At 43.0% G+C, this 26360-nt stretch overlaps 9 protein-coding genes across 21 annotated transcripts; 4 read left to right on the forward strand and 5 right to left on the reverse strand.

Moving 5' to 3' along the window:
• Nucleotides 1-8090: 8090 nt before the first annotated feature.
• LOC6493309 (DNA polymerase epsilon subunit 2) lies at nucleotides 8091-9966 on the reverse strand. The gene is made up of 2 exons (XM_001957462.4): nucleotides 9186-9966; nucleotides 8091-9129 (listed from the first exon to the last, which is right to left on the reverse strand). The coding sequence occupies exons 1-2, from the start codon at nucleotides 9889-9891 to the stop codon at nucleotides 8258-8260; spliced, it is 1578 nt and encodes a 525-aa protein (XP_001957498.1). The 5' UTR covers nucleotides 9892-9966; the 3' UTR covers nucleotides 8091-8257.
• A 180-nt stretch (nucleotides 9967-10146) lies between these two features.
• On the forward strand, nucleotides 10147-12085 carry LOC6506635 (carcinine transporter). The gene is made up of 3 exons (XM_001957461.4): nucleotides 10147-10829; nucleotides 10881-11073; nucleotides 11142-12085. Exons 1-3 carry the CDS (start codon nucleotides 10181-10183, stop codon nucleotides 11902-11904), a joined length of 1605 nt encoding a protein of 534 aa, XP_001957497.1. The 5' UTR covers nucleotides 10147-10180; the 3' UTR covers nucleotides 11905-12085.
• Nucleotides 12086-12232: 147 nt separating this feature from the next.
• LOC26514123 (carcinine transporter) lies at nucleotides 12233-14255 on the forward strand. Of its 4 annotated transcripts, none has more exons than XM_032453952.2 (4): nucleotides 12233-12319; nucleotides 12480-13136; nucleotides 13202-13394; nucleotides 13464-14255. In XM_032453952.2, exons 2-4 carry the CDS (start codon nucleotides 12488-12490, stop codon nucleotides 14236-14238), a joined length of 1617 nt encoding a protein of 538 aa, XP_032309843.1. In that variant the 5' UTR covers nucleotides 12233-12319; nucleotides 12480-12487; the 3' UTR covers nucleotides 14239-14255. The 4 variants fall into 4 exon arrangements, with proteins under 4 accessions (XP_032309843.1, XP_032309842.1, XP_014765576.2 ...); XM_032453951.2 differs by having other exon boundaries at nucleotides 12239-12412; XM_014910089.3 differs by lacking the exon at nucleotides 12233-12319 and having other exon boundaries at nucleotides 12927-13017; nucleotides 13084-13136.
• Nucleotides 14256-14329: 74 nt separating this feature from the next.
• On the forward strand, nucleotides 14330-15766 carry LOC6506637 (ribosome biogenesis regulatory protein homolog). Its single transcript, XM_001957460.4, has 4 exons — nucleotides 14330-14608; nucleotides 14675-14927; nucleotides 14984-15477; nucleotides 15540-15766. Exons 1-4 carry the CDS (start codon nucleotides 14460-14462, stop codon nucleotides 15685-15687), a joined length of 1044 nt encoding a protein of 347 aa, XP_001957496.2. The 5' UTR covers nucleotides 14330-14459; the 3' UTR covers nucleotides 15688-15766.
• Nucleotides 15695-17662, reverse strand: LOC6493308 (glutaminyl-peptide cyclotransferase). Its single transcript, XM_001957459.4, has 6 exons — nucleotides 17447-17662; nucleotides 17242-17340; nucleotides 16872-17177; nucleotides 16278-16427; nucleotides 16012-16219; nucleotides 15695-15956 (listed from the first exon to the last, which is right to left on the reverse strand). The coding sequence occupies exons 1-6, from the start codon at nucleotides 17552-17554 to the stop codon at nucleotides 15781-15783; spliced, it is 1047 nt and encodes a 348-aa protein (XP_001957495.2). The 5' UTR covers nucleotides 17555-17662; the 3' UTR covers nucleotides 15695-15780.
• A 590-nt stretch (nucleotides 17663-18252) lies between these two features.
• LOC6506638 (solute carrier family 22 member 2) lies at nucleotides 18253-20365 on the forward strand. 4 transcript variants are annotated; one of them, XM_014909366.3, is made up of 4 exons: nucleotides 18263-19034; nucleotides 19090-19282; nucleotides 19352-19562; nucleotides 19626-20365. In XM_014909366.3, exons 1-4 carry the CDS (start codon nucleotides 18386-18388, stop codon nucleotides 20142-20144), a joined length of 1572 nt encoding a protein of 523 aa, XP_014764852.1. In that variant the 5' UTR covers nucleotides 18263-18385; the 3' UTR covers nucleotides 20145-20365. The 4 variants fall into 4 exon arrangements, 3 of the variants coding, with proteins under 3 accessions (XP_014764852.1, XP_014764853.1, XP_001957494.1); XM_014909367.3 differs by having other exon boundaries at nucleotides 18263-18784; nucleotides 18849-19034; nucleotides 19352-20365; XR_006506972.1 differs by lacking the exon at nucleotides 19626-20365 and having other exon boundaries at nucleotides 18253-18998; nucleotides 19065-19282; nucleotides 19352-19425.
• On the reverse strand, nucleotides 20341-21599 carry LOC6493307 (glutaminyl-peptide cyclotransferase). The gene is made up of 4 exons (XM_001957457.4): nucleotides 21075-21599; nucleotides 20912-21022; nucleotides 20639-20849; nucleotides 20341-20574 (listed from the first exon to the last, which is right to left on the reverse strand). Exons 1-4 carry the CDS (start codon nucleotides 21543-21545, stop codon nucleotides 20384-20386), a joined length of 984 nt encoding a protein of 327 aa, XP_001957493.1. The 5' UTR covers nucleotides 21546-21599; the 3' UTR covers nucleotides 20341-20383.
• A 38-nt stretch (nucleotides 21600-21637) lies between these two features.
• LOC6493306 (glutaminyl-peptide cyclotransferase-like protein) lies at nucleotides 21638-22875 on the reverse strand. Its single transcript, XM_032453974.2, has 5 exons — nucleotides 22838-22875; nucleotides 22394-22781; nucleotides 22233-22343; nucleotides 21968-22178; nucleotides 21638-21914 (listed from the first exon to the last, which is right to left on the reverse strand). The coding sequence occupies exons 2-5, from the start codon at nucleotides 22640-22642 to the stop codon at nucleotides 21694-21696; spliced, it is 792 nt and encodes a 263-aa protein (XP_032309865.1). The 5' UTR covers nucleotides 22643-22781; nucleotides 22838-22875; the 3' UTR covers nucleotides 21638-21693.
• A 286-nt stretch (nucleotides 22876-23161) lies between these two features.
• LOC6493305 (beta-alanine transporter) lies at nucleotides 23162-26279 on the reverse strand. 7 transcript variants are annotated; one of them, XM_014908835.3, is made up of 5 exons: nucleotides 25533-26279; nucleotides 24661-25469; nucleotides 24414-24606; nucleotides 24242-24347; nucleotides 23162-24173 (listed from the first exon to the last, which is right to left on the reverse strand). In XM_014908835.3, exons 1-5 carry the CDS (start codon nucleotides 25634-25636, stop codon nucleotides 23643-23645), a joined length of 1743 nt encoding a protein of 580 aa, XP_014764321.1. In that variant the 5' UTR covers nucleotides 25637-26279; the 3' UTR covers nucleotides 23162-23642. The 7 variants fall into 7 exon arrangements, 5 of the variants coding, with proteins under 5 accessions (XP_014764321.1, XP_001957491.1, XP_044570353.1 ...); XR_001408885.3 differs by having other exon boundaries at nucleotides 24001-24173; nucleotides 24242-24364; XR_006506971.1 differs by having other exon boundaries at nucleotides 24001-24173; nucleotides 24410-24606.
• Nucleotides 26280-26360: the final 81 nt, after the last annotated feature.

Raw genomic sequence — 26360 nt, forward strand, 5'->3', positions numbered from 1 at the left:
ACCATTTAAGATGACTTTAAGTGTTGTTCAATAGAGTTATTTGTTTTTTAATTATTCAGTTTTAATTGAGTATTTTTTTTAAATGAATAAATATTAAGTAAAGACAGGTTACAGTTGCAGGTATTAGGACACTAGGCTCTTATTCTTTTAAGATTCCCATGCTTGTTTTTCTCAATTAGTTTTCTTATCAAATTAAAGAGCCAAGAATACAGCTTCATATTAAAATAAATTATGTAACTCTTATATTATTAAAATAGTAATAGAATAGTTATAGAAGATATCTTACATTTACGCAGATTTAGTTGAGTTTTGAGTTAAAAAAAGGAGTTTAAAGACCTTAAACCCAATACTTTTGACCCAAAATCAATAAAGGATCTCGTGCACTCTGTTGTAAAACATTTCCCATAACTTTCGGCGACACATTGAAAACCCTGCTCCATAAATATTCAGCGCAAGCCAAAAACCATTTAATTAAGTTAACTTTTATGGCTCGTAAATCAGGGCAAGAACGTGAAAAAAACATCCGCGAATTCAACCCAGCCGCCTGTTCCATATTCATGTGAATTTTTTGGAAACGGCCAAGGTGGCGCTGGACGGGCAAAAACAAAAGTGGCCAGCTAAATAAAATAAATGGCAGAAACCAAAGCACGACGCTGACCATGTTGTTCGCTCCCTGGCACTTAATGCACGATTTTAATTTGGAATATTTTCGGGTTGGCAGGAGGCGGCAGTAGGAGGAGGGTGGTCCGAGCTGCATATGGGTGTACACATTATGAAAATTATGAGCATTAAAATGAAGAATGGCCACTTATCTAAATTACACCATGTGTGGGGCGGAGAGGCAGGAGGATGGCGTCTGGTGGTTGCTAACTTGGTGGTATCCTGTAAGCCTGTCATCGAACAGGGACAAACAGTCGCGGCGAACTCTGACTTTGGGGTTAAGCGTCCTCCTCGACGGCCATATATCATAGGAAATATGCTGAGTATATGGAAATCTCCCGCCAAGTGATAAATGAAGCACAAAACGGCAAAAATGCCAGCAATACAGACACGGGTATCCACATATGCCAGGTGAAGGACTGGCAGGAGAAGGCAAGTAAGACACTTACATCCTTGGCCAAATCGCAGGCGTTCTCCTTTCCGTTGCCCAAAAAAAAAAAACTCGCAAATATGTCATTTGACATGCTAAATATTTTGCCTTTGTGACTTTAGCACCACAAGGTATGTTACCACGAAAAAAACACAGAGAGTTCCCACAAAAACAACAGCAAGGGAACATCATTCATGCAAATCGAGTATACGCCGGGTAAGCCAAGAAATAATAAAAGTAAATAGAGCGGAACTTGGATAATTTTTGAGGGTTTTGTTTTAAGGTTTTTTGGTTTTTCTTAAACAAAAATTGGTTGTTTAGATACTTGTTTATTATAAGTATTATTATAATTCCTTTTTCTGTAATAACTTAGGAAAAATTATCATTATTGAAGATAGATAGACATATCTTTTAAATGATACTGTATACAAATTTTGTTTTAACTATCGCATTATGAATTATATATGTATAATATTAATATTAATCCCGTATTAAACTATTCATTATTATTATACCATTATCTACCCTATCTCCCGCCGGACAATAAACCTATTTACCTAAAATCTGCACTCTCATTGAGACATTCAAATGGGCCACCAATAATTTTCTTTTAACCAAAATTTACGACTGAAAGCAGTTCAGTTCTTTCGCTTTTAATAGTCAAAAGTTGCAAATTTGAAATATCGCGGGGCTGGGCGAGATAAGAAACAGGTTCGCCAATAAATATTGACACCATTTTGTGTGTTTATGGAACTGGAATTGGTAAAGTAAAGGCGCAATGGAGTTGGGGACCAGATAACGTCGGCTATAATGTCCTTCCCCAGACAAAACACAAATTGAAACTGAAAAGTTTTATTTTTCCTGGCCAAAAAAAAGGAGGGGAGATGTAGAGTGAGAGGGAAAGCGTAAAGAGTGTGGCATGCGTATCGTAAAAAATAAAATTATGCAAATTTTTATTATTTGATTATGCAAATGTTCGCGCTTGACGACCCTTGGCATAAGGACGACAATATAGCCTCTCCCATCCTTGGCCACATTCGCGGGTTTCGCAACTTCCGTTGCTGGGAAAAAACGCTAAAAAAAAAATCGCGTCAGTTGGTTGGCCACTCTCTCTCTCCGCCCCCTGCCCTTCTGACCCACACACTACTTGCAAGTAAATTTGAATTTTTTTTCAAGGGGGAATGGGGGAGCGCCCTAAAGAGGATAGGATCCGAGAGGGGGCGCCTCTGTGGAGCATTGTCATATGTGGTTGGAAATTTTGAATCTGTTTGCAACCCCTTCGAGCGTATCCGTTTCCTTCTGTCGCGTGCGTTTCCCTTTCCCCTTTGTATCCTTTTCCCTTCCTTTCGCGTCCCACTTGTCGTATGCGTATTTATATTTTGTCTCCTGTTATGCTTTTCACTCATTGTTGTCTCGCTCTGTTCTCGCTTTTCCCCCTTTTTTTCCCGTTTTGCGCGCGATTTGAATCTCTTAAGTGAAATATTGTTGAAATCATTTATGCTTCAGTGGGCCGACACTTTTGGGGGCCACTGTTTCGGCTTCTGCAGTCCTTCTGTTGTGAGAATCACGTACACTCGTACACCTTCAAGGACCACATTAGAGGTATAATCAGGGAAGTCACGGAAAATGAGTTTAAATCTCGGCAATGATAAAAAAAAGCGACAAGAAAGCATTAAGTTTTATGGGCCTGTAATCAGTTTGAGTAATTACAGAAACGTGCTTAAGGTTTTTAGGAGGAAGTATTTTAAGAGGTATTCTCTTAAGTGAAAAAACTTACTTATAAGCTAAACAGATCTATGTCTATTACTTAGATCCCCTGACAGGACTAACAAAACTAACACAAAAACCTATCAACACCATTGTCGAATTAGTAAGCTACCAAACAAACAACTTCCAGGACAAAATCCTTTTGGAAAACAAGTTAAGAGGAAGGCCATCAATCATTCGGAGAACACAACATAAATCAAGCCGAGGATCAAAGGAAGAGGATTGGTCGGAGGATGGCCGCCAGGCATCTATTGATACGCAAGTCCATCATCAGGATGATGAGCCATTGCCCGATATGAAACTAAAGTGGCACTTCCTTCCAACCAGCACCCTTTATCCTCAATAATAATAATAAAACAAAATGCTTAGAGGCCAAGAAGAATAGCAAGGAAGAAGGACCAAGGAAGTAAGTTTTATTTTTTGTTTGCGGGGAGGGACAAACAGTTTATTTACGCCGCATTGTATGTAGGAACTTACATATGGGTGAGCCTGGAGGTCCAGGCTCCAAAAACCCAGAAACAGAGTGAGAGGAGACCGCAGAGAGAGGAGATGGGCCAAAGGGGCTTCCATACGGCGGGGCACACATCACACATGTTGTTGCGAGTACACACGTATGTTGCCTGCAAGCGATAGCGTCGGTACGTCGCCATTTTTTTTTTTTTTGTAACGGTTGCTAACGTGGCTCCCTTGCTCGCCGGCAATCTTGGCCAGCAATCGCAGGCGGCACATATGTGCAGTCATGTGCAGGCAGGCCACCCACTCTGTTTTTGGATGCGCGCCCCCAAATCAATTTCCTGTCCCGCTTCAACAACTGTGTGGCGACTCCATTTTGGCATTCGCCATTGGCGGATTTTGGCAAACACGCCCCTTTTTCGAGACCGGCGCATGCTCCATGCTCCAATATATTCCATGCTCTGCACAAAATGCCCGTCGAGCTCGAAAAATTCGAACTGGGAGCAACCACATGCTGCCACACATTCATGCCACATTCCCAGCCGCATCTGCTTAGTGTCAAATGGGAGCGACGGCGCCAGCGGATGTCGGATGGCGGATGCTTTTCACAAAAAAACCAATCAAAAAAACAACAAAACTCTAGATAAGATACGAAACAGGACACTGCAAGCTGCACTTGTCAGCTTCACATCCATGCCCAGAGGAAATCCCGGCAAGAAATCATAAGAGCGTTAAATTGAATCTTCGGATTTTACGCAGCTTTAGTTTTTTAGCAATTATAATAGAGAATGGATGGCAGACTGGGATGGCGTCCCAGTCCAGCAAAATCATAAACAAAACAGGCGTTAACACTTGTCATTCGACGGTCAGGAATATGTCACCTGTGTCGGGTGTGTATTCCCAAACCCCTGAAACTGAATCTAACCCCGTGAATTCAATCAACACTCTGCGGCGTACGGCCTACGGCCTATAAGGCCCACCCCCATCGATAAATCTCTGCCCTCCCCGTTCCAAAACAGAAAACAATCTCGAATAAATTCCTATTTATGGCCCGACCATTTGAACCTTTTTGTGTGCCCGGCGCACACACAATCAAAAGTCGATTAGCAATTCAGGACAGGATGGAGTACCGAGAGGGCCAGTACCCATTCCCATTTTTTGGAGGACCGATGCCGAGAACAACAAGCTACAAATAGGCAAACGCAGGTAATCGCATTTCATATTTCAGCCACTGCTTCTGCTATTCCCAACATAGCCCGACCACCCGAAACCAATTTCCAACCAACCCCCTTCTCGTGCCGAAAATCTGCTGAAACACAATGAAAATATTTTGCCACACGGGTGTCCAAAAATGGATGGGGCAGGAATGCCCTGGGTTGGCATGGTCTGTGAGCTTTGGCAACCGTAACCCACTCTCTATCTCCGGGCTGTGTGACAAGTACAAGCCACTTGTGCGTTGATGATAATTTTCGAACCATTTTTCTGCTGGAAATGGTAACTGAGAGTTGGGCATTGGGGGCTGGCATTGGATACTGGCTGCTGGATGCTAAGAGCCACCCGGTAGAGATATTCCCGAAATCGGCTTATGTCGCCTGTGCCATTGTGCTGACATGGCTGCAGAAGTGGGGGCTTTTGTCTTACAGGATCCTCACTGGCCGCTGGGCGGTGGTAGATGGTAGATGCCAGATACGGGTCGAGCCGAGTGTCCTGCCCACTCAGGTGATTTATGCTGAGTTTTAATTTAAATGCAATCAATTTTAGATATATGACCAAAAAGTAGTTCCTGAGGGCAGACATTGAAGATGAAGAATTAGATTTTAAATCGGTTATTCCAAGTAATACATATATCACATATCCTTCTTAAATAGGTCTTAGAACTACTAGAACTACTAGATAGAAATACAAGAAATTCTAATTAAGAATAAAAGTAAAAAATAGTCATTTACTTAATCTCTCAAAGAATAAAAATCATTAGAATCATTAGGAAAAGCTCTTAAAAAACAAATTCAATTATGTCAAACATCAAGGTGCTATCTAGATGCATTATCCTGGGCTAATGAGCCGCGCTTTTGCCGTGGATCCTTATCGGCAGCCAAGGAGTCCTGGACAAAAGCCACAGACGTGGCAGCCAAAATGGAATCAATTAAAATTTATCACATGCCAGTTGCTTCATTAGGAAACAAAAGAAGCAGCAGTCGCGTCCCCAAGGTGCAATTCGTTATCCATTTTGAGGACAATGGCGGTCAGGATGCGGCTGTCTTGTAATTTGTCCTGCCACATCAGGACCCAGCCCTGCCCAACCAGTTGTTATCGGCTTAAGGAAGACAATAAAACGTTGGTGTGTCTCCGTTTGTCGCTTTAAATAATAAAAACATTTGATTTGCCAACTCTGGCACGTGGCACGTGGCAGGATCTCAGCCGGCTGGAGTTATCCAGGGTCCTGGCTGGAAATGTGCAAGCAAATCGCAGATAAAGCCAACGCGTAAATTAATGGGCGGCACGTGCGGCCGCCTGCTTCTGCCAGGATTGGATGATGGCCCGGGATTGGCACGAAGAACCGGACACGATGGGTGGTCCAGGACAAGTGGCATGTGTGGGAGTATAGGAGCAGCTTATGACCAGCAAATTATCGCCTCTGTGATGCCGAGAGATGACCCCCAGTGTTTGCTCTGCGGCTGATAATTGAGGCGTAAATGTTTGCACACGTCCGGAGTGCGTCCGGGATTTGAGTTGATACTTTGTCGTCATATTCGCAGATTTTATGAAGCGGATTTATTTTCAATCCCAACTACGCTGGGAACACCCCCAGGACTGCTGGTTTTTAGTGGCCCCGCAACTGCACACACAATGTTGATGATAACCCTATCAAAAATTTTGAATACCAACTCGGCAGCTATAAGGATGCAGAGCTCATTGTCGAGTCCATAAAAAGTTAATAAACCCACCAAGTATCAATGAAGGCGAACAATGGAGTTTGGCAGAAAACAAAGACGCGCTTTTGATTTTCCAGTTGACGTTGTGGTTTCAAAGTCCCCGGATTCAAGCCTTTGACCATATGCGACAAAAATAATCCAGGAGAAGGTCCTAGGATACTCATAAAAGGGATTTAATATGCCATTTTTTATTCATAAATGGTATTCTATTGATAATACCCTTTTTAAAACAGAGAATATTATATATATTGCCTTTATAGGTTTTTAATTTTTAGGAATTTTAGGAATATTACTTTTCTACAATCTAGAATTTCAAAAATCTGTTTATTCCATGAACTCTTTATACAATAATATCTGAACCTACAATATTATTATAGAAATTTGTTATGTATTTTTATAAAGAATAGATCTACGAATTCTATTTTTAAAAAATCGCTGAAAGGGTATTAAACAGAAACGATTAAAACCACCCCAGTCAAGTACTTCAATGCTAAACGGAGTCACACCACCCAGAAGGCGGTGGATGGATTCGCCGAGGACGTATGGCATATGGCCACTTGGTAGCACCAAACAACCTGAAAAGGATATGCTGGCAGGACCTAAAGATGGGCTAACAATTGTGAAATAACCACAGGACATGCACATGAATGCATACCGTTTGATTGGCAAGCATGTATGCGAAGCAGAAGGATAACCAAAGGTGGTAATCCACCGATGGCCGATGGCCGATGGCTGATGGCTTTGATCCTTGATTGGACTCGGGTCGCATCTGTTCTGAAGGCACATCGGAGTGATTGATGGGCCAAGAGACACAGATTCGAGGATTCCGCATCAGCGATTGCTTTAATCGAGTTGCCAGAACTCCAGCTTCAAATTAAATGGTGTCAACTTTCCGGAGGACACCATAAAATCCGATGACCATAACAGATAAAGCGTTTTCTCTTTTTTTATGATATTGCTGCCTGCGACCGCAAAACAATATTTAAATTTCAAAAGTTGCCACTGTACCAGTTAAATGAAGCAGAAGCAAGATTGTTGTTTCACAGAAAATATTTTGAAACTGGGCTTCTGGTCCGAGGAGGGTGGATGGGTAAATGGTGACAAAAAACATCTAAAGCATAAATATTGGGCAAAAAGGGGATGCCCAGAAGTATTCAGTTATCATTCAGGCCAGGCCACGCCCCCCAAATCGAATTGATACTCATGGCGGACACATTTTTGGAAATTGATCCCGGGAACGTGCGACCAACTTCGACCCATAAATCATAAATCAATAGACCAAAGAAAGGACACAAGGACCGTCCCCCTGGCTCGGTGACATCAGCGCCGGCTAATGATGTCTTAAAAAACGATTCGGCCACCGGTCATGTGACAGCAAATGGGGGGCAATCGATGTCCTCAGGTCAAACGCATTATCAAAATTGCCGTTTCAGCTACTAGAGTGCCGAGGAGCTGCGCGCCAGCCTGGGAAATTGAATTTCCACGACCCTAAGTGAGAGGCAGAGTAACAATATTTTTCCAAATCGGCTTTAAGTCATGAAAAGTAATAGACAACCCCCGATACCCGCTGGCCCGGCAAGCCGAGTAGTAAAAAGCAGATTGCGAGGCGCGTCAGCCGTAGAGTCAGCCAGGAGATGATTGTGGAACACATGCTGGGCGCATATGATGACTGACGACGGCGATGATGAGGCCGTTTCCTTCTTATCACACGAGAACACGCATACGCAGGGCAGGCTGAGGCTGCGGTCCAGCAACATGTGAAGCTCTCCAAGGATGCTAAGCCCCAGAAACATGTTTATATTCAAATCATTAAATAGACTGAAGCCTTCTTCAGGACAAGGAAAAGGTTCACATAAATAACTGGTATTTTAATAAAAATTATTTTCCGGAATAGCGTTTGGTCATTGTGCAATAAAATATTTACTTATTTCCATAATAAAAACTTAAACTTTGCTAACGAAGCCAGCGAAAATCCTTAGAGAATAGCTAATCTAATAAATTATGTATATTTAAACTACTCCATGTCGTCCGGTATCTCAGAGTCCTCGATCGTTCGCGTGGCAGGTATGTAAACCTTAAAGGCAAACTTGGACTTTACAAAGGAGCCGGTATTGAGAACAGTGCAACCATGTTGGCTACTACTGAAGCTCTGACACGAGTCGCCCATAACAATCAAATCGGGCAGCGGATATAGCCACAAAGCTGGATCATAGTCCCAATGAACGGGCATAGCAATTGGATGAATAGGCACCAAATGACCCTGGCAAACAATCGTCCTTGCAAAGTGCTGCTCAATTTGGGCGGTGTCCTCAGGGAAGTGCAACGTATTTCGGCAAAACTTGGCCATCAAATCAAGTCGACAGACAACTATTTGCTGGGTGCAGTACTGCAGCCGGCAGGGATTTGTGGCCAGCTGGGTGCGCGGCCAGGCCTTAAGCAGTCCTGCTGCCAGGCATTCGGGTATGGGAGCCCTGGGCAAAATATTCGGAGCCGTGGGATCCTCTGATGAGGGAACAAGAATAAGGTCTGTTTGCTTTTTCAGCTGCTCGCACCCGGCTGCCAGGCCACCTAGTGCATCCAAATGATGACGCAGCTCATGGTGATTTCGTGTACTGGCCGTAAAAGGTCCCATGAGTACAATGGCCTGCGGCGGGCAGGAATCGTAGCCAACGAAGAGCTGGCGCAGCTTGTCCATTACCACGGGCAGATCCAGCCGAACGTCGGAGAGGAAAACAATGGTGGTCTCTGTATTGGTGCGTTCCAGCTCCTGTAATCGGGGGGAGTACTTTAGTAGCTTGGCGGATTCTCCACCCCAGGTGTTGGCAGTGCCAAAGAACGCACGACTACTTGTAGCTGGTTCCGCAGGTGGAAATCCCAAACCATCAACTGGAAGTATGCAAAAAAATGAATGACAATTTTTGTATGATAAAAGTTGGACATACCTTTTAAAACACCATTGGAGTATTTTCCCTCGGCAAGCACAAAGCAGCCCTCGCAAAAGAAGCCGGCATGGAAGCGAGCGCCACTAAGATCCAGCTGGACACAGCCCGTTGGATCTTCCACATAGAACTTTCCCTCCTTCAGCTGCGTGAGCAGGCCTAGCACTACCGCTTCTTTCATGGCCGAGGTGGCCAGCAGATTCTCGGCGAATTGCAGTTTGAATTTCTTGGCCTGAGCCTCGGCGCCCACACCATCCTGGATCACAGCCGGAGCAAACAGGTCGTGCCGCAGGGTCTTTTGCAATAGCATGGCATATCGCTGCTGCATGTAGTCGGATTTCATCCGAGGAGCAGTTAATAGTTGGCGTGGCTGGGTATCCAGTTCGAACTTCTTCACCCGGTTGTTGTACCGGTATCGTGGGACTGTGAAGGCGTCAATTAGGGCGAATACCGTCTCTCCCTCGTCCAGGCCCACACGGTTGAGTTCGTTGATGGCCTTCTCCAAAGCTGCGCGCTCCACATGAGGGGTCGCCAGCTTTTGGCCCTGAAGATTCTCTGTTATCACCGTCAGCCATTTGTCTCGCTCAGCGGCATCGAAAGGAAGCAGCTGCTCGGCCAGGTAGGTGCTGTTCTCCGAGCGAATCAGGAATCCGCATAGCTTAAAGTTGTTTGTTATGCGTTTTCTAAGCGGCAGCAATTCCGCATCCATTGTTTTTCACGAAATTCCCGCCTAAATTCAAGGTAGTGTGACCAAAACACACATTTAAATGAGAGTGCCAGACTTTTTATTGCAGCGTAGCCAGACTTCCTCGATTCAGCAGTGCTATCACTAACAATTATCGATAACGAATTCAAATTTAAACTTTGATTTAAAAAAAGTTAAAAACTGTTTAAGCTTTAAATTAATTATAATCAGCATACACTCACTTTCCTAATCCAAGTTTGTCTTGTTTTTCCTTTTGACATTAAATTTTTGTTCTTTTTTTCATCAATTCCCAATGCCTTCTGAAGATTGCGAGCGCTACAAGGACTTCCTGCCCTTCATTGGCGAGTTCGGAGCCTTCCAAAAATGGCTACTAGTCTGCATGATGCCTTCAGCTTTCCTTTACTCATTTACCTACTTTGGCCAAATTTTTATGATCATTGTACCCAAGGATTACTGGTGTCGCATCCGGGACCTGGAAACAAGTCCGAAGGACCAGCAACTGGCACTGGCGATTCCAAAGCTAAAAACCGGAGACTTCGACAAGTGTTCCATGTACGATTTAAAATCGGGTTGGGATGACAAAAATATTACTCATGCCAATGAGACCTGGCCAAAGGTGCCCTGCAGCAATGGTTGGACCTATGACAAGGATCAGCTCCATTATTCCACCATTGCCACGGAGAATAATTGGGTGTGCGATGATCTGGTTCTGGGAACTTTTACCATGACCGCCTTTTTCGTGGGTTCCATGATCGGATGCCTAGTTCTGGGCTTTGTCGCCGATCATTGTGGCCGTTTATGGGCCTTTCTTCTGGCCAATACATGTTCTCTGGTGGGTGGCTGCTGCACTGCCCTTTGCAAGGACTTCTACTCCTTTACTGCTGCCAGGTTTGTGGTTGGAATGGCCATGAATAACTGCTTCATTCCCATCTATATACTGAGTGAGTTGGCCCTGTAATTAATCAAAGAATAATAACCATTTTCCCATCCAGCTCTTGAGAATGTGGGCGTCAAGTATCGCACTTTGGTGGGCAACTTGTCCTTGGCTCTAGCCTTTACTTTGGGCGGAACTCTTCTGCCTTGGGTGGCATATTGGAGTAATGATTGGCGGCTGTTTGCCCTGGTCATATCACTGCCCGTTACATTTCTGATAGTAATGGGCATCATCCTTCCCGAATCCCCCTCGTAAATCTTTCCTTAAATATCTATTCATAACTTTAATTCATAGTTCATAACTTATAATTTTATTTTAGGTGGCTCCTTTCCGTGGGAAAAATTGACAAAGGAGTTAAAGTGTTACGAAAAGCTGCTAGAATCAATAACAAGACAGTATCCGAGGAAGACTGGTCCGAACTAAGACGATGCTATACTCTGCAATATATCAACCAGCAATCTGAAAAAACCATAAGCTGTGTGGATCTCTTCAAGCGCTTCCGGCGGTGCTGTGTCATGATGGTTCTCATTACTTTTTGGATGATCATTGCTTTGGTGTACGATGTCCATGTGCGTGCTGTGTTTTTGATGGGCACCGATACCTTTCTCACTTTTTCGCTCTCCACCCTGACTGAGTTTCCGGCCGGAATCGTACCTATGTTCCTTGTGGATCGTGTTGGCCGGAAACCCGTGGCCATGTCGGTAATGATACTCTGTGCGTTGTGCAGTCTCTTGGCCGCTGTCCTCCCTGGAAAATGGGATGCTGCGATAGCTGCCATTTTTGGTAGACTCTTTATCGCAATTGGCTTTAATGTCGGCCAACAATGGGCCACGGAGATCATACCAACGGTTGTCCGTGGCCAGGGAATAGCTGTTATAAATGTTATGGGATGTGCGGGGGCTCTGCTGGGTCCTTATGTCATCTATACGGAACAATTCTATCACGCTTTTCCCATGATCGCCAACACATTCCTTTCCATAGTTGCGGCGGGTTTGCTTATTCTTCTGCCAGAGACTAACAACGAAGTCCTTCCTCAATCCCTGGAAGAGGCGGAGCAACGGTGGACACTGTGTTGTTGTTGACAAAGGGTAAAGGATATAAGATTCTCCCCGATATCCAATTCCTAGAGGGGTTGGTCACCTTCCGGTCCAGGTGATCGGAATCCTTGAAAAAGGTCAAGAGGTGGCATTAAATATCTAAGCTCTGTTTTTTCTACAAATACTGTAGACTTCTTTCTTACATAAAATAATATTTGGAAAACAATATTGTAGGTAATATTATTAAAAAAAAGGGGGGAAAGGTTCAAACGTCAAATAGATTTAAAATTGACGTTAAAGGCTTGTTTTTAGTTATTTTATTTGTTTTTTTAAACATTAATTTAGCATTTATGATGCCGACCGGAGACTGAAGTTGGAAAACATACCTTGAAGAACTGGGAGCTTTCCAGAAGAAGATTAAACCATCCACCACATCCCAGAGCCAGGTTACAGATTTCTTGTAAGGGATCAGATGGGGCATGCAATGTACTTACATTTTTTGTCAACAAGTTTTCTAAATTGCTGGCATTGGAAAATTATTTCGCATTCAGTAGTATTTATAAATTTCATAGTATTTTTTTCATATATCTTAATTATAAGTTTTCAATTCATTCCTACAGCCGCGATCATGAACAGCATCTCGTGTGTGCAGTATAAAAACTACCAGCCCATCATCGGGGAATTTGGAATCTACCAAATACTACTTGCTGCTGCCATGATACCCCCAGCCATCCTATTTTCCTTCTCCATCATGGGTGATACGTTCTTGCTCATCCTGCCTGTAGATTATTGGTGTTACATTCCCGAACTGGCGACACGGAGCAAAGAGGAACAACTGGCTCTGGCTATTCCCAAGCTTAAAAATGGAATGTTCGACAAATGTCGAATGTACCAGGTGGAAACTAACTGGGCTGACATAAACGTCTCAAAGGCGGATGAATCCTGGCCAAAGATTCCCTGCAATAACGGGTGGAAGTATGATTTGGATCAGCTACCTTTTGTCACCATTCCCATGAACTATAACTGGGTTTGTGATCAAGAAATCTTCCGCGTATACCTTGTGATTGCTTGGTTCGTGGGCTCCATCGTAGGGTGCCTTTTCTGTGGCTACTTATGTGACCATTGGGGCCGGGATCTAACCTTCTTTCTGTCGAATTGGTGTGTTTTCGTGGGAGGCTTCTGGACTTCCATGTGCAACAATTTTTACTGTTTTTTTTTTGCCAGATTTATGGCCGGATTCGGTGTCCACTTTGCTTTTTTATCCATCTTCATTTTAGGTGCGTTGTTCGTAACTGATTTAATAACCATATGCAGATCAATCAAAATGTTTTTTTCCACTCAGCTCTAGAGAATGTTGGAATGAAGCATCGCACTAAGGTGGGAAACTTGGCACTAGCTTTAGCACTTCCTGTGGGTGGAGGTATTATTCCTTGGATTGTCTTATGGTGCGATCATTGGAAATTTTTTAACCAGGTAATCACCCTGACCTTTACGATTCCAATGTTGTTAAGCAGTTTTATCCTTGAGTCCGCCACGTAAGCATATTATAGAATATTATTAACTTTATAAATCGAATATTATTTAAAGCCCATTTCACATTTTAGATGGCTTCTTGCGAAGGGAAAGATTGATAAAGGCATGAAAGTCCTTAAACAAGTTGCAAAAATTAATAAGAAGTCCATTTCCGACGACGTTTGGTCGAATATAAACAATTGTTATACAAATATTTCTGTTGAACAGCCATCGAAAAAGAACTATAGGTTTTATAGGTGGCTGCACTGTGCCGAAAGTTCTCGCCGGATTGGAGTCATAATCATTATCATGTCGTATCAGTTTATTCTTTCTATGACCCAAGAAGGTCTTCGTCAAATTGCTTTCTTATTAAGGGTCAATCATTTTATAATCTTTTCGATTTCCGAGCTGATTGAAGTGCCAGCGGGAGTAGTTCCTTTGTTGCTGCTGGATCGAGTTGGTCGAAAGCCATTGTCAATTTGGCTAGTGTTTATATGCTCATTTTTTTGTTTATGCGGCATTCCAGCCCCAGAAGTAGCTTACGAAATTATTGCTCTTTGCGGAATGTTCTTCATAGCTGCGGCCAATAAAGTGGCGAAACAATGGATCGTTGAGCTGTTACCAACGGTAATACGAGGGGAGGGAATGGCACTCGCTAGTGTGATGGAAGTTGTCGGATCTGTGCTGTCTCCAATCGTCATAATTACTGAAATCTGGTATAGGACTCTGCCCGTAGTTATACTCGCATTAATGTCTCTCATTGGAGGGATTATAATATTTTATCTCCCTGAAACTATGGATGAAGGCTTGTCAGCCTCGCTGGAAGAGTCAGATCCGCGCTGGTCCCGTAACCAACAGATGCTATAAGGAGCTAAATTAATAGCCACATTACAGTATCATTTAAATTCGAAAAAATTAACACTTTAAATTGCGCGCTTCGATTTATGTCGTTGCAGTATTTTTTTATCTTCTCATATGAAATGACTTGGTATTTAATCGTCGTACGCAGTGGGCCACACTGTATATCAACTATCTGGCAACACTTGTCAGCACGTGTAAAATAAATTCTTCTGTTTATTCCCCGCAAAATGGATGTTGTTAAAGAAGTTTTAGCCAAACACCAAAAAGAATTGGACAAATATAAGCCGATCACAGTTGACAAGCATCTGGAATGTCGCCTGGACGTGGGAACCTTGCTAATCACAGACCCCAACGACTTCGATGACCGGGAACTGCGGTATACTTCGATTCGCAACTGAATTTAGTTACAAAAACGAGTTTAAATGTGGTTCTTTAATTTAAGGGATAACAAGGAGGAGTACCTGACAGCCTTAACCCGGGAAAACACGCAGCTGCTGGTGAATGCGATTTGGGAGCTGCCTACGGAGCGGGTGGATGAGAGCATCGTGGCCAAGCTTCCGGAACCAACCACAGTACTACCCCGGCTCCGGAAGGTGCCTGGTCCCCGCCCTCTTACCAAGTGGGAGAAGTTTGCTAAAGAAAAGGGCATTACCAAGAAAAAGAAGGAGAAGAAAACCTACGATGAGACCATGGATGTGAGTATAATCTGTTCTCCCAAATATGTGCTTACTCTAATCTGTCGAATCTACAGAAATGGGTGCCCACCTATGGTTTCAAACGTGCAGAGGCTGAAAAGGCAAAGGATTGGGTGCTGGAAGTGCCCCAGAACGTGGATCCAAACACGGATATGTTCCAGAAAAAGATTGATCTGCGCAATGAAAAGGTGGCCAAAAACGAAATTCAGCGCATGAAAAACATTGTGCGAGCCAAGAAGATTGATATGCCGCGCAGTGGCTACCTGGGACCTGAGGCTGCCTCTTCCAGTCAACTACTCACAGCCGTGACTGTGGCCAAATCGTCAACAGCCTCTGTGGGCAAATTCCAAAACAAACTGCCCAAGGAGAAGGAGGCACGCGGATTGGGTGTGAAGGAATTGATACCAGGTGGCAAGCGTAAGCAATCACACATCTCACAGCAACCGGAAAAGGAGGCCAATCTGGACCTTATTAAGAGCGTGTTAAATAAAAAACCAAAACTGGATGTGGAAAAGGCGATATCGCTACAGAAACGTGACGATCGCTTGGCGTAAGTTCTTTTCAAACACCTGTTTCAAATGTAATAATACTTAATAATAATTTTTTTAACAGACGCGAAGCGGAAGGTGCCGATCAACCTGCGAAAAAGGGCAAACCCAAGGGCAAGGGCAGTCGCAAGGCTGTGGGCAAGAAGCCCAAGGGTAATCGTGGCCAGAGGGCACCCGGCAAGAAGGCGCAAGCTGGACGCAAACGTCGTTAGAAGAAAATGCTTTAGGATTCTTTTATAAACAAAAAAAACAAACCACACTTATGCTTAATAAATCTTAGACATACAACAATACAAAGACTAAGTTCAATAATAACGCAAATTAACAGGGGCGGTGTGGCGATGTAGGTACTCATACACAAAACTACGGAAAACACGGTTAAAATTACGAATGGACGGCCAGTGAAGATTGGCGGCATTGTCGCGAGGCGTGTGCCAAACATCTGGAAAAGGAGTGGACACCAAGTGCAGGACAGGAACATCTAAACAAAAAAAGAATATGAAAATGTTCTTAAACTTAAATAAAAGCAAACTTACTGTCTTCCAAGAAGGGACGATGGTCGTCATCGACTAAGCCACCACTTATCTGATTCAAAAACATATTATTATTTCCCTCCAGTTTTCCGGCGGCACGCAGATTCATCTCAATCTGCACCAGGCTGGAGTGAAGTCCATGGGTATTCATATAGAAACTGGAGAACTTTGGATTACGGGCACCGATAAGATCCAACAACACGAGCACTTCCTGTTTCACACAAGTTTTAAAAAGTTTTTTATATATTTATTTATAATTAGTAACTTACTATACGATCAATATTACGAGGAGCCTGTTTTCCGGCTACTTGGGCGCCACTTCTGGTTCTGGCCAGTTTGGATGCCAGGTGCTTTGATCCGTAAACCGAATCCGTTTCGGTCCAGTCTTTGAAAGCCTCCTCTCCGTCAAAGAAGATAAGCTAAAAATTACAAAAGTTGGTATGAAAAAAATGAGTTGCTAATCTCAGTTGTTAATTACAAAATTAATCTGTTTAAATAATGGCACTTGGCAGTAGCGTTCTAAAACCTGACGTTTTAATTGGAAATTTTTATAATTTAATTGCATTTTAAAAAGATTTTTTGCTTCAAAGTAGGGCAACTACGTTATTTGTATGTTTTAGATGCTGTATTTGTTGGTTAATCATTTAAAAAAGTTTTCTAAATATGTTGACTAAGTGGGTAAGCATATTTATCGCATTTTTAAAGCCTCACTCCCCCAACAGTATAAACACAAAACAAGTTATTGTTAAATTGGGTCTGGGAAGAACAAAGTAAAAACAAAACCCCCTCTTAGTCAAGTTTCTTCGTCACTTGGGAACTAAAATAAAGCTATTTTCAAGGCAAAGTTTTCAAGGTAGACTTACCATCAGTCCCAAATCGTTGCGATTCTGAAACTGTTTCTGCAAATACCCGCTCAGGGTTTTGGCCGTGTTCAGTAAAATGGCACATGGCACAGCCGAATCCGTGGCTCCCACAAATCCGGGATCATTCGGGAAGTACTTACTGTCGTAGTGACAGGCCAGAGCCAAGAAATTCTGAGCCTGAGGATTAATTGTACCGACCACATTGGAGAACGTCAGCTCACCGAGGACGGGAACCCGCTGTTTGAACTTATCCACTTCCGTTTGGAAGCCAAGGCCGTTCAGCGATTGCACCAGATAGTCGCGTACCTGTTGGTTTTTTTTAATTTTGTCATTTGTGCTTTGACGACTTTTTATGTTATCCCCCCCTCACCTGCTGATGCCCGCGGCTGCCCACGACCCGTGGCACCAAAATCGAGTCCAGAGTTCGGTTGAAGTGGGTCTCGTCGTCGCTCCACTGCGTGGTTCCAACCTGAAACAGTTTGGGGCATGTGAGCACTGGTGGGATGGATGAAGCTCTACCCTCTGTGATTTCCCAAATGAGTCACAATGGGCTGTCACTGTCTGCATTATCTTACGTTTCCCGCGCGGGCTTGTTGCTGATTGGTAAGCGGGACGAGGCAGAGCAGCAGCCAGCACAACATCGCCGGCCAACGGCGGATCAAAATCACGGATCCGTTCTCCATCTGGACACTTTCGAAGTTGGATTCACAATGACTACCAAAATCGCCAGCCCCAAACACTACACATATATTTCAATTTCGAAGAGAGCTTTTTTTATTCCGGAGTACTCTGAGCGCGATCGATGCCTGAAAATCGATCTTAACCGTACGTTTTCCATTGTTTCTTTGGCGGGCAAGCATATAAAAAGCTTTTGGAATTGGATGCGGGAGAGATACTATTGAGAGATCATGCTGCTGCAGCTCATGAGCTGGAAGAGATCGGAGAGCGTTTGAGCCTACGATCGATTAGGAAAAGTAAGCTCTGGAGCTCAGTCAGCTAACTAACAACTTTAATCATTTTTAATAATTTTTGAATAATAATTTGCATCCAGATTTTGATGCAAATTTACTGCAAAATCGATTTATAAATCGATTAAGGTATCTCGTTCCAGAGTCGGATGATAATTGGCGAAGATATAGCCTTCGCAGTGGCTCATTTTGGCCATCCAAGCGGTATTCATCATTTTTGAAGGGGACCCCCTTTAAAGTTTAACAAAATATCGAAAAAATAATTCGCATACAGATTTTGATGCAGATTAACTGAAAATCGATCTACAAATCGATTAAGGTATCCCGTTCAAGAATCGGATGATTATTGGCGAAGATATAGCATCATTTTATCAGTATGTATTAGAGAAGGTATCCCTTTTTTGGAGCACATGTGTCCGAAGTAGTGTCCTTATATTATTATGTCGTATATATTAGTATTTCAAAAAAATTTTGGTCAAAAATTTTTCGATATAATTGACATATGCCGTTCTTTTTTAAATAAAAAGTCTCCTTTAGGCCTTGATAATGCCCACCGATACTGGCGAGCAGGATAAGGACTTCCTTCCTATTATCGGGGAGTTTGGAGCCTACCAGAAGCTACTTACTTTATGCATGTTGCCCGCAGCCTTCCTTTTCGCCTTCTCCTACATGGGTCAATTATTCATGATCCTCCTGCCTCGCAAGTATTGGTGTCGCATACGGGAACTGGAGAATCGCAGCAAAGAGGAACAACTGGCTTTGGCGATTCCCAAGCTCAAAAACGGGGAAATCGACAAATGTAACATGTACAAGGTAGAAACTAACTGGTCTGACATAAACGTCACAGAGGCGGATGACTCCTGGCCGAAGATTCCATGCGATGATGGCTGGATCTATGATAATAAAAGGCTCACTTATCCAACCATATCCACCGAGAACAACTGGGTGTGTTCTCGCGATACTTTTCCCACCATCACGTTTGTAGTTTTCTTTATGGGTTCCATCATAGGATCTCTTGTTTGCGGCTATATAACTGATCATTGGGGGCGTGTTAAATCCTTCTTCCTGGCAAATTTGTGTGTTTTGGTAGGAGGCTGCTGGACTTCCATGTGTGACGGTTTTTACTGCTTCAATTGGGCCAGATTTGTGGTCGGATTCGGTATGAACGACGGATTTATGACTATCTATATACTAAGTGTGTTATTCGTTACTGATTGAAAAATAGTTTTTATGATTTGTTGCCCACTCAGCTCTGGAGAATGTTGGTGCCAAGTATCGCACTTTGGTGGGAAACTTGGCCATAGCTGTTGCATTTACTTCGGGTGGAGCTCTTCTTCCTTGGATTGCGTTGTGGTGCGGGGATTGGAAATTCTTTAACAATGTTATCACGCTGCCCTTTTCAATTCTATTATTATTCAGCGTGTTCATTCCCGAGTCTCCCACGTAAGCATACACATCATAAATCTAGCATCTAGAAGCTATACCTCTTAACAAAACACTTTTTAATTTCAGATGGCTTCTTTCGATGGGAAAGATTGATAAAGGCATGGAAGTCCTTAAACAAGCGGCGAGAATGAATAAGAAAACCATTTCCGACGAAGTCTGGTCTAATATCAGCCAACATTATACATCTATTTATGATGACCAGAAATCTCAGAAAACATATAGCTGGCTAGATCTGTTCAAGAAAAAACGCCGGACTGGAGTCATTCTGATTATCATGGTATTTTGGTTTATTGCTTCTGTCACCTACGAAGTTCATATTCGAGCGATTTTTCACTTAAAGGCTGATCCGTTCCTGGTTTTTTCGCTTTCTACGCTGACAGAGTTGCCGGCTGGAATAGTTCCTCTTGTCCTGCTGGATCGAATTGGTCGAAAGCCTGTGACGATTTCCGTAATGATTCTTTGTGCAGTATGCAGTTTACTAGCCGTTTTCGCGCCAACAGCATATTACGAAGCTATTGCTGGCATTTGCGGAAGGTTCTTCATAGCTATTTCCACTAATGTGAGGGAACAATGGGCCGCGGAAATCATACCCACGGTAGTTCGCGGCCAGGGAATGTCAATCGTTCATGTGATGGGATGTGTTGGTTGTTTGGTGTCTCCACTTCTGATATACACCGAAAGCTTGTACAATAGTCTACCCATGATGATAGTCACGTTAATATCCGCAATCGGAGGGTGTATTGTTATTTTCCTACCTGAAACTATGAACGCAACTATGCCTAGCACGCTAGAGGAGGCAGATCAACGCTGGACCCTTTCGGTTTCGTCGTCGTCGAAGAGGGCAAGAAAAGAGAAATAATATTCAATGTATAATTTAAAATTGAAAACTGACCCAAATTTAAAGTGCGCGCTTTGTTTTTGCAGTATTTTTGGTATATTTTTTGATAAAACTATCTGGCAACACTGACAAGAAAATTCAGTTAATTCCTAAAAATTCAAAATGGATTTTAGTGAAAGCGTCCCTTTAATATAAAATACCCCTGGAAGAATATAAAAATAATCTAGAAATTCCATAACGTCTTTAGGAAATATCTGTTTTTAATCATCATGGTCCGTGTCGTAGGTATCATCCCATTCTAACACAGTGTTATCCAGAATACCATGGACAAATCTTTGCATTATCTTGACCATGTTTAGGATAGTGGGCCAATGCAATTTGTCGACATTATCCTCTGGGGTATTATGGAACTCAGAGAAGTGTTCAGGGGCTATATTTAGAACAGGGACATCTACAGTAAAAAAATTAAATAAATAAGTTTAATTATAATACAAAATTTGCCATAGTTATGTTACCATTTTCGTAGAAGGGATAAAAATCGCCAGGAAGACCATAATATGGAATCTGTAACTTTTGAAACAATATATGAGAGCCCTGCAACTCTCCCGATTCTTGTAAATCTTGTTCTATGTCCGCAATCTTATCGTGAAGATAATTGGTGTACTCGAAACAGCTCATATACGTTTGATTAGCTGCTCCAATATAGTTAAAGTGGATTAAAAGCACCTGGCAAAGGGAATACCTAACAAAATACAATTTAATTTGTAGACTAATTCTGAAAACCTTACCATGCGTTTTAAATTAACTGGTTGCACATCAATAAAGCGTTGTGATCCCATGAATCTGTTCAAATCTATATGGTACTGTGGCAAAGGTTTATAACCATCAAAAAATATTAACTAAAAAGGAACATTAAGTTTTAATAATTAAAGAATTTCGTGCAATACTCACAAGAATACCCAAATCAGTTTGCGACCTGAGACTACTTCTTAAATAGGGTCCCAATGTCTTGACCACATTCAAGATAATAGCACATGGAACAGCTCCATCGGTGGCTCCCAGATATGTCTCGTTTTCGCCCTCCCTGGGACTTTGGCTATCGTAGTGGCAGGACAGGACTAGCATCTCCTTTGCCTTTTCATTCCAAATGCCCATCACATTGGTAAAATGAGCTTCCAGATAAAACTTATCGGAAATGACGCCAAAACCCAACTTTTTAAGCTCATCCATCAGGTAAACAATCACCTGTTCATGGCCAAAACTACCAGGGTAACGAGGTTTCAATAGCTGAGCCAACGTGGCATTAAAGTGCTCTATATCTTGGCTAAAGTTGAAGGTAGTTTCCAGTTCTGTTTTCACGTTAAGTAAAATTAACACAATTAAGTATATGAACAATATAACTAGTACAACTTTCAGGAGCATTTCGCCTGTTTTTCATTGAATTGAAACCAAAACTGAGTCCGTTTTCAGAGAGAAACGATGAACCCAAATGTTTTTAGCCACAACTAATCAATTTTCTATGGATATAAAATAATAATTTAGGAGAAATCCAGTTAAAAATAGTCGTTTACTAGTAAAACAGTATGTTCTCGCCTTCATCTTGGTACATAAACATAGCTTCACCTCGATGCGGAGAATCAAATTCTTGACTTCTTAAATAATCATACAAAAATTTCCGTAATATTTTTATCATATTTCGAATCGTGGGCCAATGCAAATTCTCCTTAATATCTGCTGTAGTATGATGAATTTTTGGGTTAATTTCCGGAGAAATATGCAAAACTGGAACACCTAAAAAAAGGTAGTATGTTTAGAAACAGAGAAACTATCCATTTTTTATTTACCTTGTTCATGGAACGGATAATCATCATCAGGCTGATCTTTGTTGTAATGCTGGAGTTTGTGGAACAAAACTGGGCCACCAGTTAACTGCTTCGACTCCCAAAGTTCTTGCTCCAAATCAGAAATTTTGAAGTGGAGATCCGCGGTGTCATTGTGGTAACTGAAATAACTTTCATTTGCCAGCCCAATAAGGTTTAAGTTAATAGCTAAAATCTGAAAAATAAAATACTATAACTAGTTTCGTTGGAATCATAATATTATACATACTATATTTTCTAAGGGTATAAAATCCACTTCAACAAAATGCCGTGAGCCAATCAAGCGAACCTCATTTTCTGGATCCGTAAGTAATGGTTTATGTCCATCAAAGAAGACAAGCTAGAAAAATACATTATTTAGATACTTTTTTTTACAATTTAAGTACTTACAGCCAAACCTACGTCCATTCTTAAGGAAAGATCATTTTTCAGATATTCACCCATGGTTTTGGCCACGTTCAGGAGTATGGCACAAGGAACTGCTCCATCCGTGGCTCCCCAGTATGTCTTGTTCTTCAATCTCGGAGTTTCTGTATCGTAGTGGCAACTCAGCATTATAACATGCTCTACCCCTGGATTCCAATAGGCAACAACATTGGTGAAGTTTACACCTTCGCGGAATTTATTCTGGACCACCATGAAGCCCAATTTCTTAAGTTCCTGGGCTAGGAACCGGCGAACCTGGGCATGTCCTAGGCTACCATGATAACGAGGCTTTAATATTTTCGCCAACGTGGCGTTAAAGTGGGCCTCGTCATCATTAAAATGAAATGGCGGCCTTTGCGAGGCCCAACGTATCATTAAGATATTAATCAGAATATAAACTGCGCTCACTGTCCAGGCAATCCTTGCGAGCATCTGGGACCACTCCGTCTTCCCGGAAAGCCAACTACAAAATGTTCTTAGACTTACACGTGCAACAAATGCATTCGCCAAGCCAAATGGAAAACTTTTAATTAAAGAGAGATGAGAATTCCCAGATCTAATACACTGGCGCAAAATTAGATGGAATATTTACAATTTCATAGAATTCTTTTAAACTTTCTAAAGTAATTTGATTGAGACAGAGCTGGAAATTGGAATCGGAAAGTCACTGCGTTGCGAATTGTTATTTCTTATAAGCAGTATTGTTCGTAAGAAACAGAAATTATATATAAATACATATGAAATCATATATTTATCCATCACGTGTCCATAATAATTTAATTTGTAAATAAATCAAATAAAATCCTATAAATAAAAAAGGTTTTCTGAGCTATATAAAAAAAAAGCTATAAAACAACCCCATAAAATAATGCCGTTGTGACCTTAAACCTAAAGGTCCTTAAATAACCCCTGCTCTCATTCTGATTGACTGCTAGTATTGAATTGTATGGTTCTGATCTCCCTTTCGCTGAGCCTCTCGCGACTGGAAACGGTGCTGCTCCGCTTCAAAACGCCGACCGCGTCCGGCCTGTTCATATGACGGTGGAGTTTGGGGGAACGGTACTCGTCCCGCGACAAGGTTCTCAGGGTGGAGCCCATCCGCCAGTGCCTGGGTTGTGATTTTCGGTTGCCGTGGCCGCAGCAAGGTAAGTCCCACCCCCTCTGATCCCGACCGAAATCTTCGCCTTCGCTGATGGATTCGGGCAACTCGTGATTAAGGGTCTCCGGCAGCATCAGCGACAGCAGTCCTCCGGCAAGACCCACAGTTCCAAACACCAACAGCATCAGGGAAAAGGAAATGTTGTTGAGGTAGATAATCGGTGGGGAAAACAGAAGGGCTACAAGGCCCATCGTATGGATGAAGGACACACCCTGGCCCCGGACTATCGTCGGCAGAATTTCTGCCGACCACTGCAGTGCTATGTTGAAGGACATGTTGGCAAAGAACCGACTTGCCAAAGCGCAATTCTTCATGGACGGCAAAGAGGTCATTGCGGAGCCGATCAGGCTCAGGACTCCACTTAAGGTCGTGAACGCAAAGGAGCTCCAACGCCGCCCAAATCGATCCAGGGTGAGGAATACCACGAAATAGCCGGGCAAATCCGTCGCACAGGATATCGTGAAGTAGACAAATAGATTCTTCGTATCCAGGACACTGGCCACTCGCACCTGTCCATCGTAAAGCAGCGATATGGCCATCCAGACGAGGGTCATTAGGATCATAAAGCGTGCCAAGCGGCGCCGCCTGAAGATCGAGAGGAAAGTAAAATTGCGTCCCTGCATCTCGTCTTGGTAGAACTCCGAACAGCTCACCTTGAAGCTATCAATCAGTTCTGCTGGCAGCACCATTTTATTTCTTCGCGCCACCGTCTTCAGGATCTCTACGGCCTTTTCAATGTTGTCCCTCGACACCAGCCAGCTGCGATCGGAAAACGTCTGGATGGAAGGAGCTCATGACTTATGGTTTGGTCAGTTGTTTACCCACCGTGCCGATTCCGGCAGCAGCCAGTAGGCGGCCATTCCAAGGATAATGGGCATACATCCCCACACGGCAAACCTCCGCCAATCACCGGTCCACAGAGCCATCCAGGGTATCAACAACGTAAAGGGACAGTAGAACAGGGCCAGTGAAATGAAGGCCACCAAGGAGCGATACTTTGGTCCCACATATTCGTGCACTTTAAGGGGAGGCTCTTAATTAACCTCTAAGATTAGGGACATCGATTTCTTACCCAAAATGAACACCATAGTGAACAAGCTGTCGTAGGAGGCCCCAACGATTAATCTGCAAAAGGCAAAGGCATAAAAGTTCGAGGACGCCGCGGTGGCCAGACTGCCCAGCATGGCCAGGAAGCAGCTACTGACCAATACATTCAGCCGTCCGACGTGGTCGGCTAGGTATGCATAGCTCACGCAACCCAAAATAGAGCCCACGAAGAAGATGAACTGGGCATAGGTGGCGTACTTGTCGTTGTCGCACACCCATCCAAACTCCATGGTGGCCGAGTGGAACCGCATCTCTTTGTCCTCATAGACATATCCGTACTGGCAGGGAATGGTCGGCAGCGTCTCGTCTACATCGTGTGTGTTGTTGGCAACTTTGGCATGCATATTGGTATAGTTCCTGTCGAACATCCGGCAACGGCTAAAGGATCCATCCGACTCCAGGGGAATTGACAGCTTCTTCCGCAGGTCCTCGCCCTGCACCAGGGTCAGTTGGGGCACGAAGCAGTAGTACTTGTGGGGCGTCAGCGTCATGAATATCTGACCCAGGTACACATAGGCAGCGATGTAGCCGAAGGGGATCATGAACAGGAATAGAACAAGCTGGAAGCGACCAAACTCTCCAATGATCGGAAGCAGATCATCGAAATCGAAGTAATCGGGACCGTCCCACGAGGAGGATGGCAACATATCGGGCGGACTCTGCCACCAGGAGCGTCTGGTGAACATATCCTGGACATCATCCGGGTCCGCATATGTCACATTGACTTCCTCGTCGTCGCTTTGATCCGGCCTTATTGGTGAGGGGGAAAACCGCCTAAAAATTAAATATTTTACTTCAATTTCACATTAAATATGGACTTAAGGGTTCTTAACATACGGTTTTCCCTTTTTCTCCTTCTTTTTCTTTTCGTTCTCGCTTTCATTTTCATTTTCATCCTCCTCGTCCTCATCTGATCCTTTTCGACTTTCATTATTTGACATATTAAAAAATCAAAATAAAGGAGAAATATAAATTCTGACAAATATATCTGGTTCAGTTGATGGAACTTCTTTGAAGATGAAATGGTCTTGAAGAGGGGCTTAATGGGTTAAATATGTTGTGTATAACTAAGAATTTATATTTGATTTGTAGGTTGTACTTTGAATATATATTCCGAAAAAATAAGTGTCTGTCAGTCTCCCTTAACCCCCATAATGAGTAAGCCAATTTTCACTCAGTAATCCTTTTTCCCAACATTTAGCCTCCACTGACAGGCTGCACATTTTCATGATGACTTGATGATTTTCCAAGCCACTACTTTTCCGGCATTCCTATTCATTTCCGTTCAAGTAGCCGCAATTGGAGCATAAAACGGGGCATCCCTGCTTACCATTCGACTCATTGGCGCCAAGAAACAATGATTCCTGCAAATTCCTAGCTTTGGGTCCTAGCTTTTCTCCATTAATTAAATGCTGGCAAATCCAATCGTTTACTAATCCATAGCAGCTATTTCGTGGTATTGGCAAAGCCAGCCCAGCTTGTGGCTAATTACAAGAAAATTCGGTCAACCGCTGTCAGGATGCAAGGAGTCTTGTACCGCCTGTTGCTATTGTTTCCCCAACTGGCGCATGCGATCTGCGATTTCGAACATTCATTCATAAAAATCCATGTCCGAATTATTCGAAATTGAAACCAAGTTCCCAGACTTCACCGGAGGAGCTACAC

The sequence above is a fragment of the Drosophila ananassae genome, chromosome 2R, assembly GCF_017639315.1.
Source record: "Drosophila ananassae strain 14024-0371.13 chromosome 2R, ASM1763931v2, whole genome shotgun sequence".
NCBI lineage: Eukaryota > Metazoa > Arthropoda > Insecta > Diptera > Drosophilidae > Drosophila > Drosophila ananassae.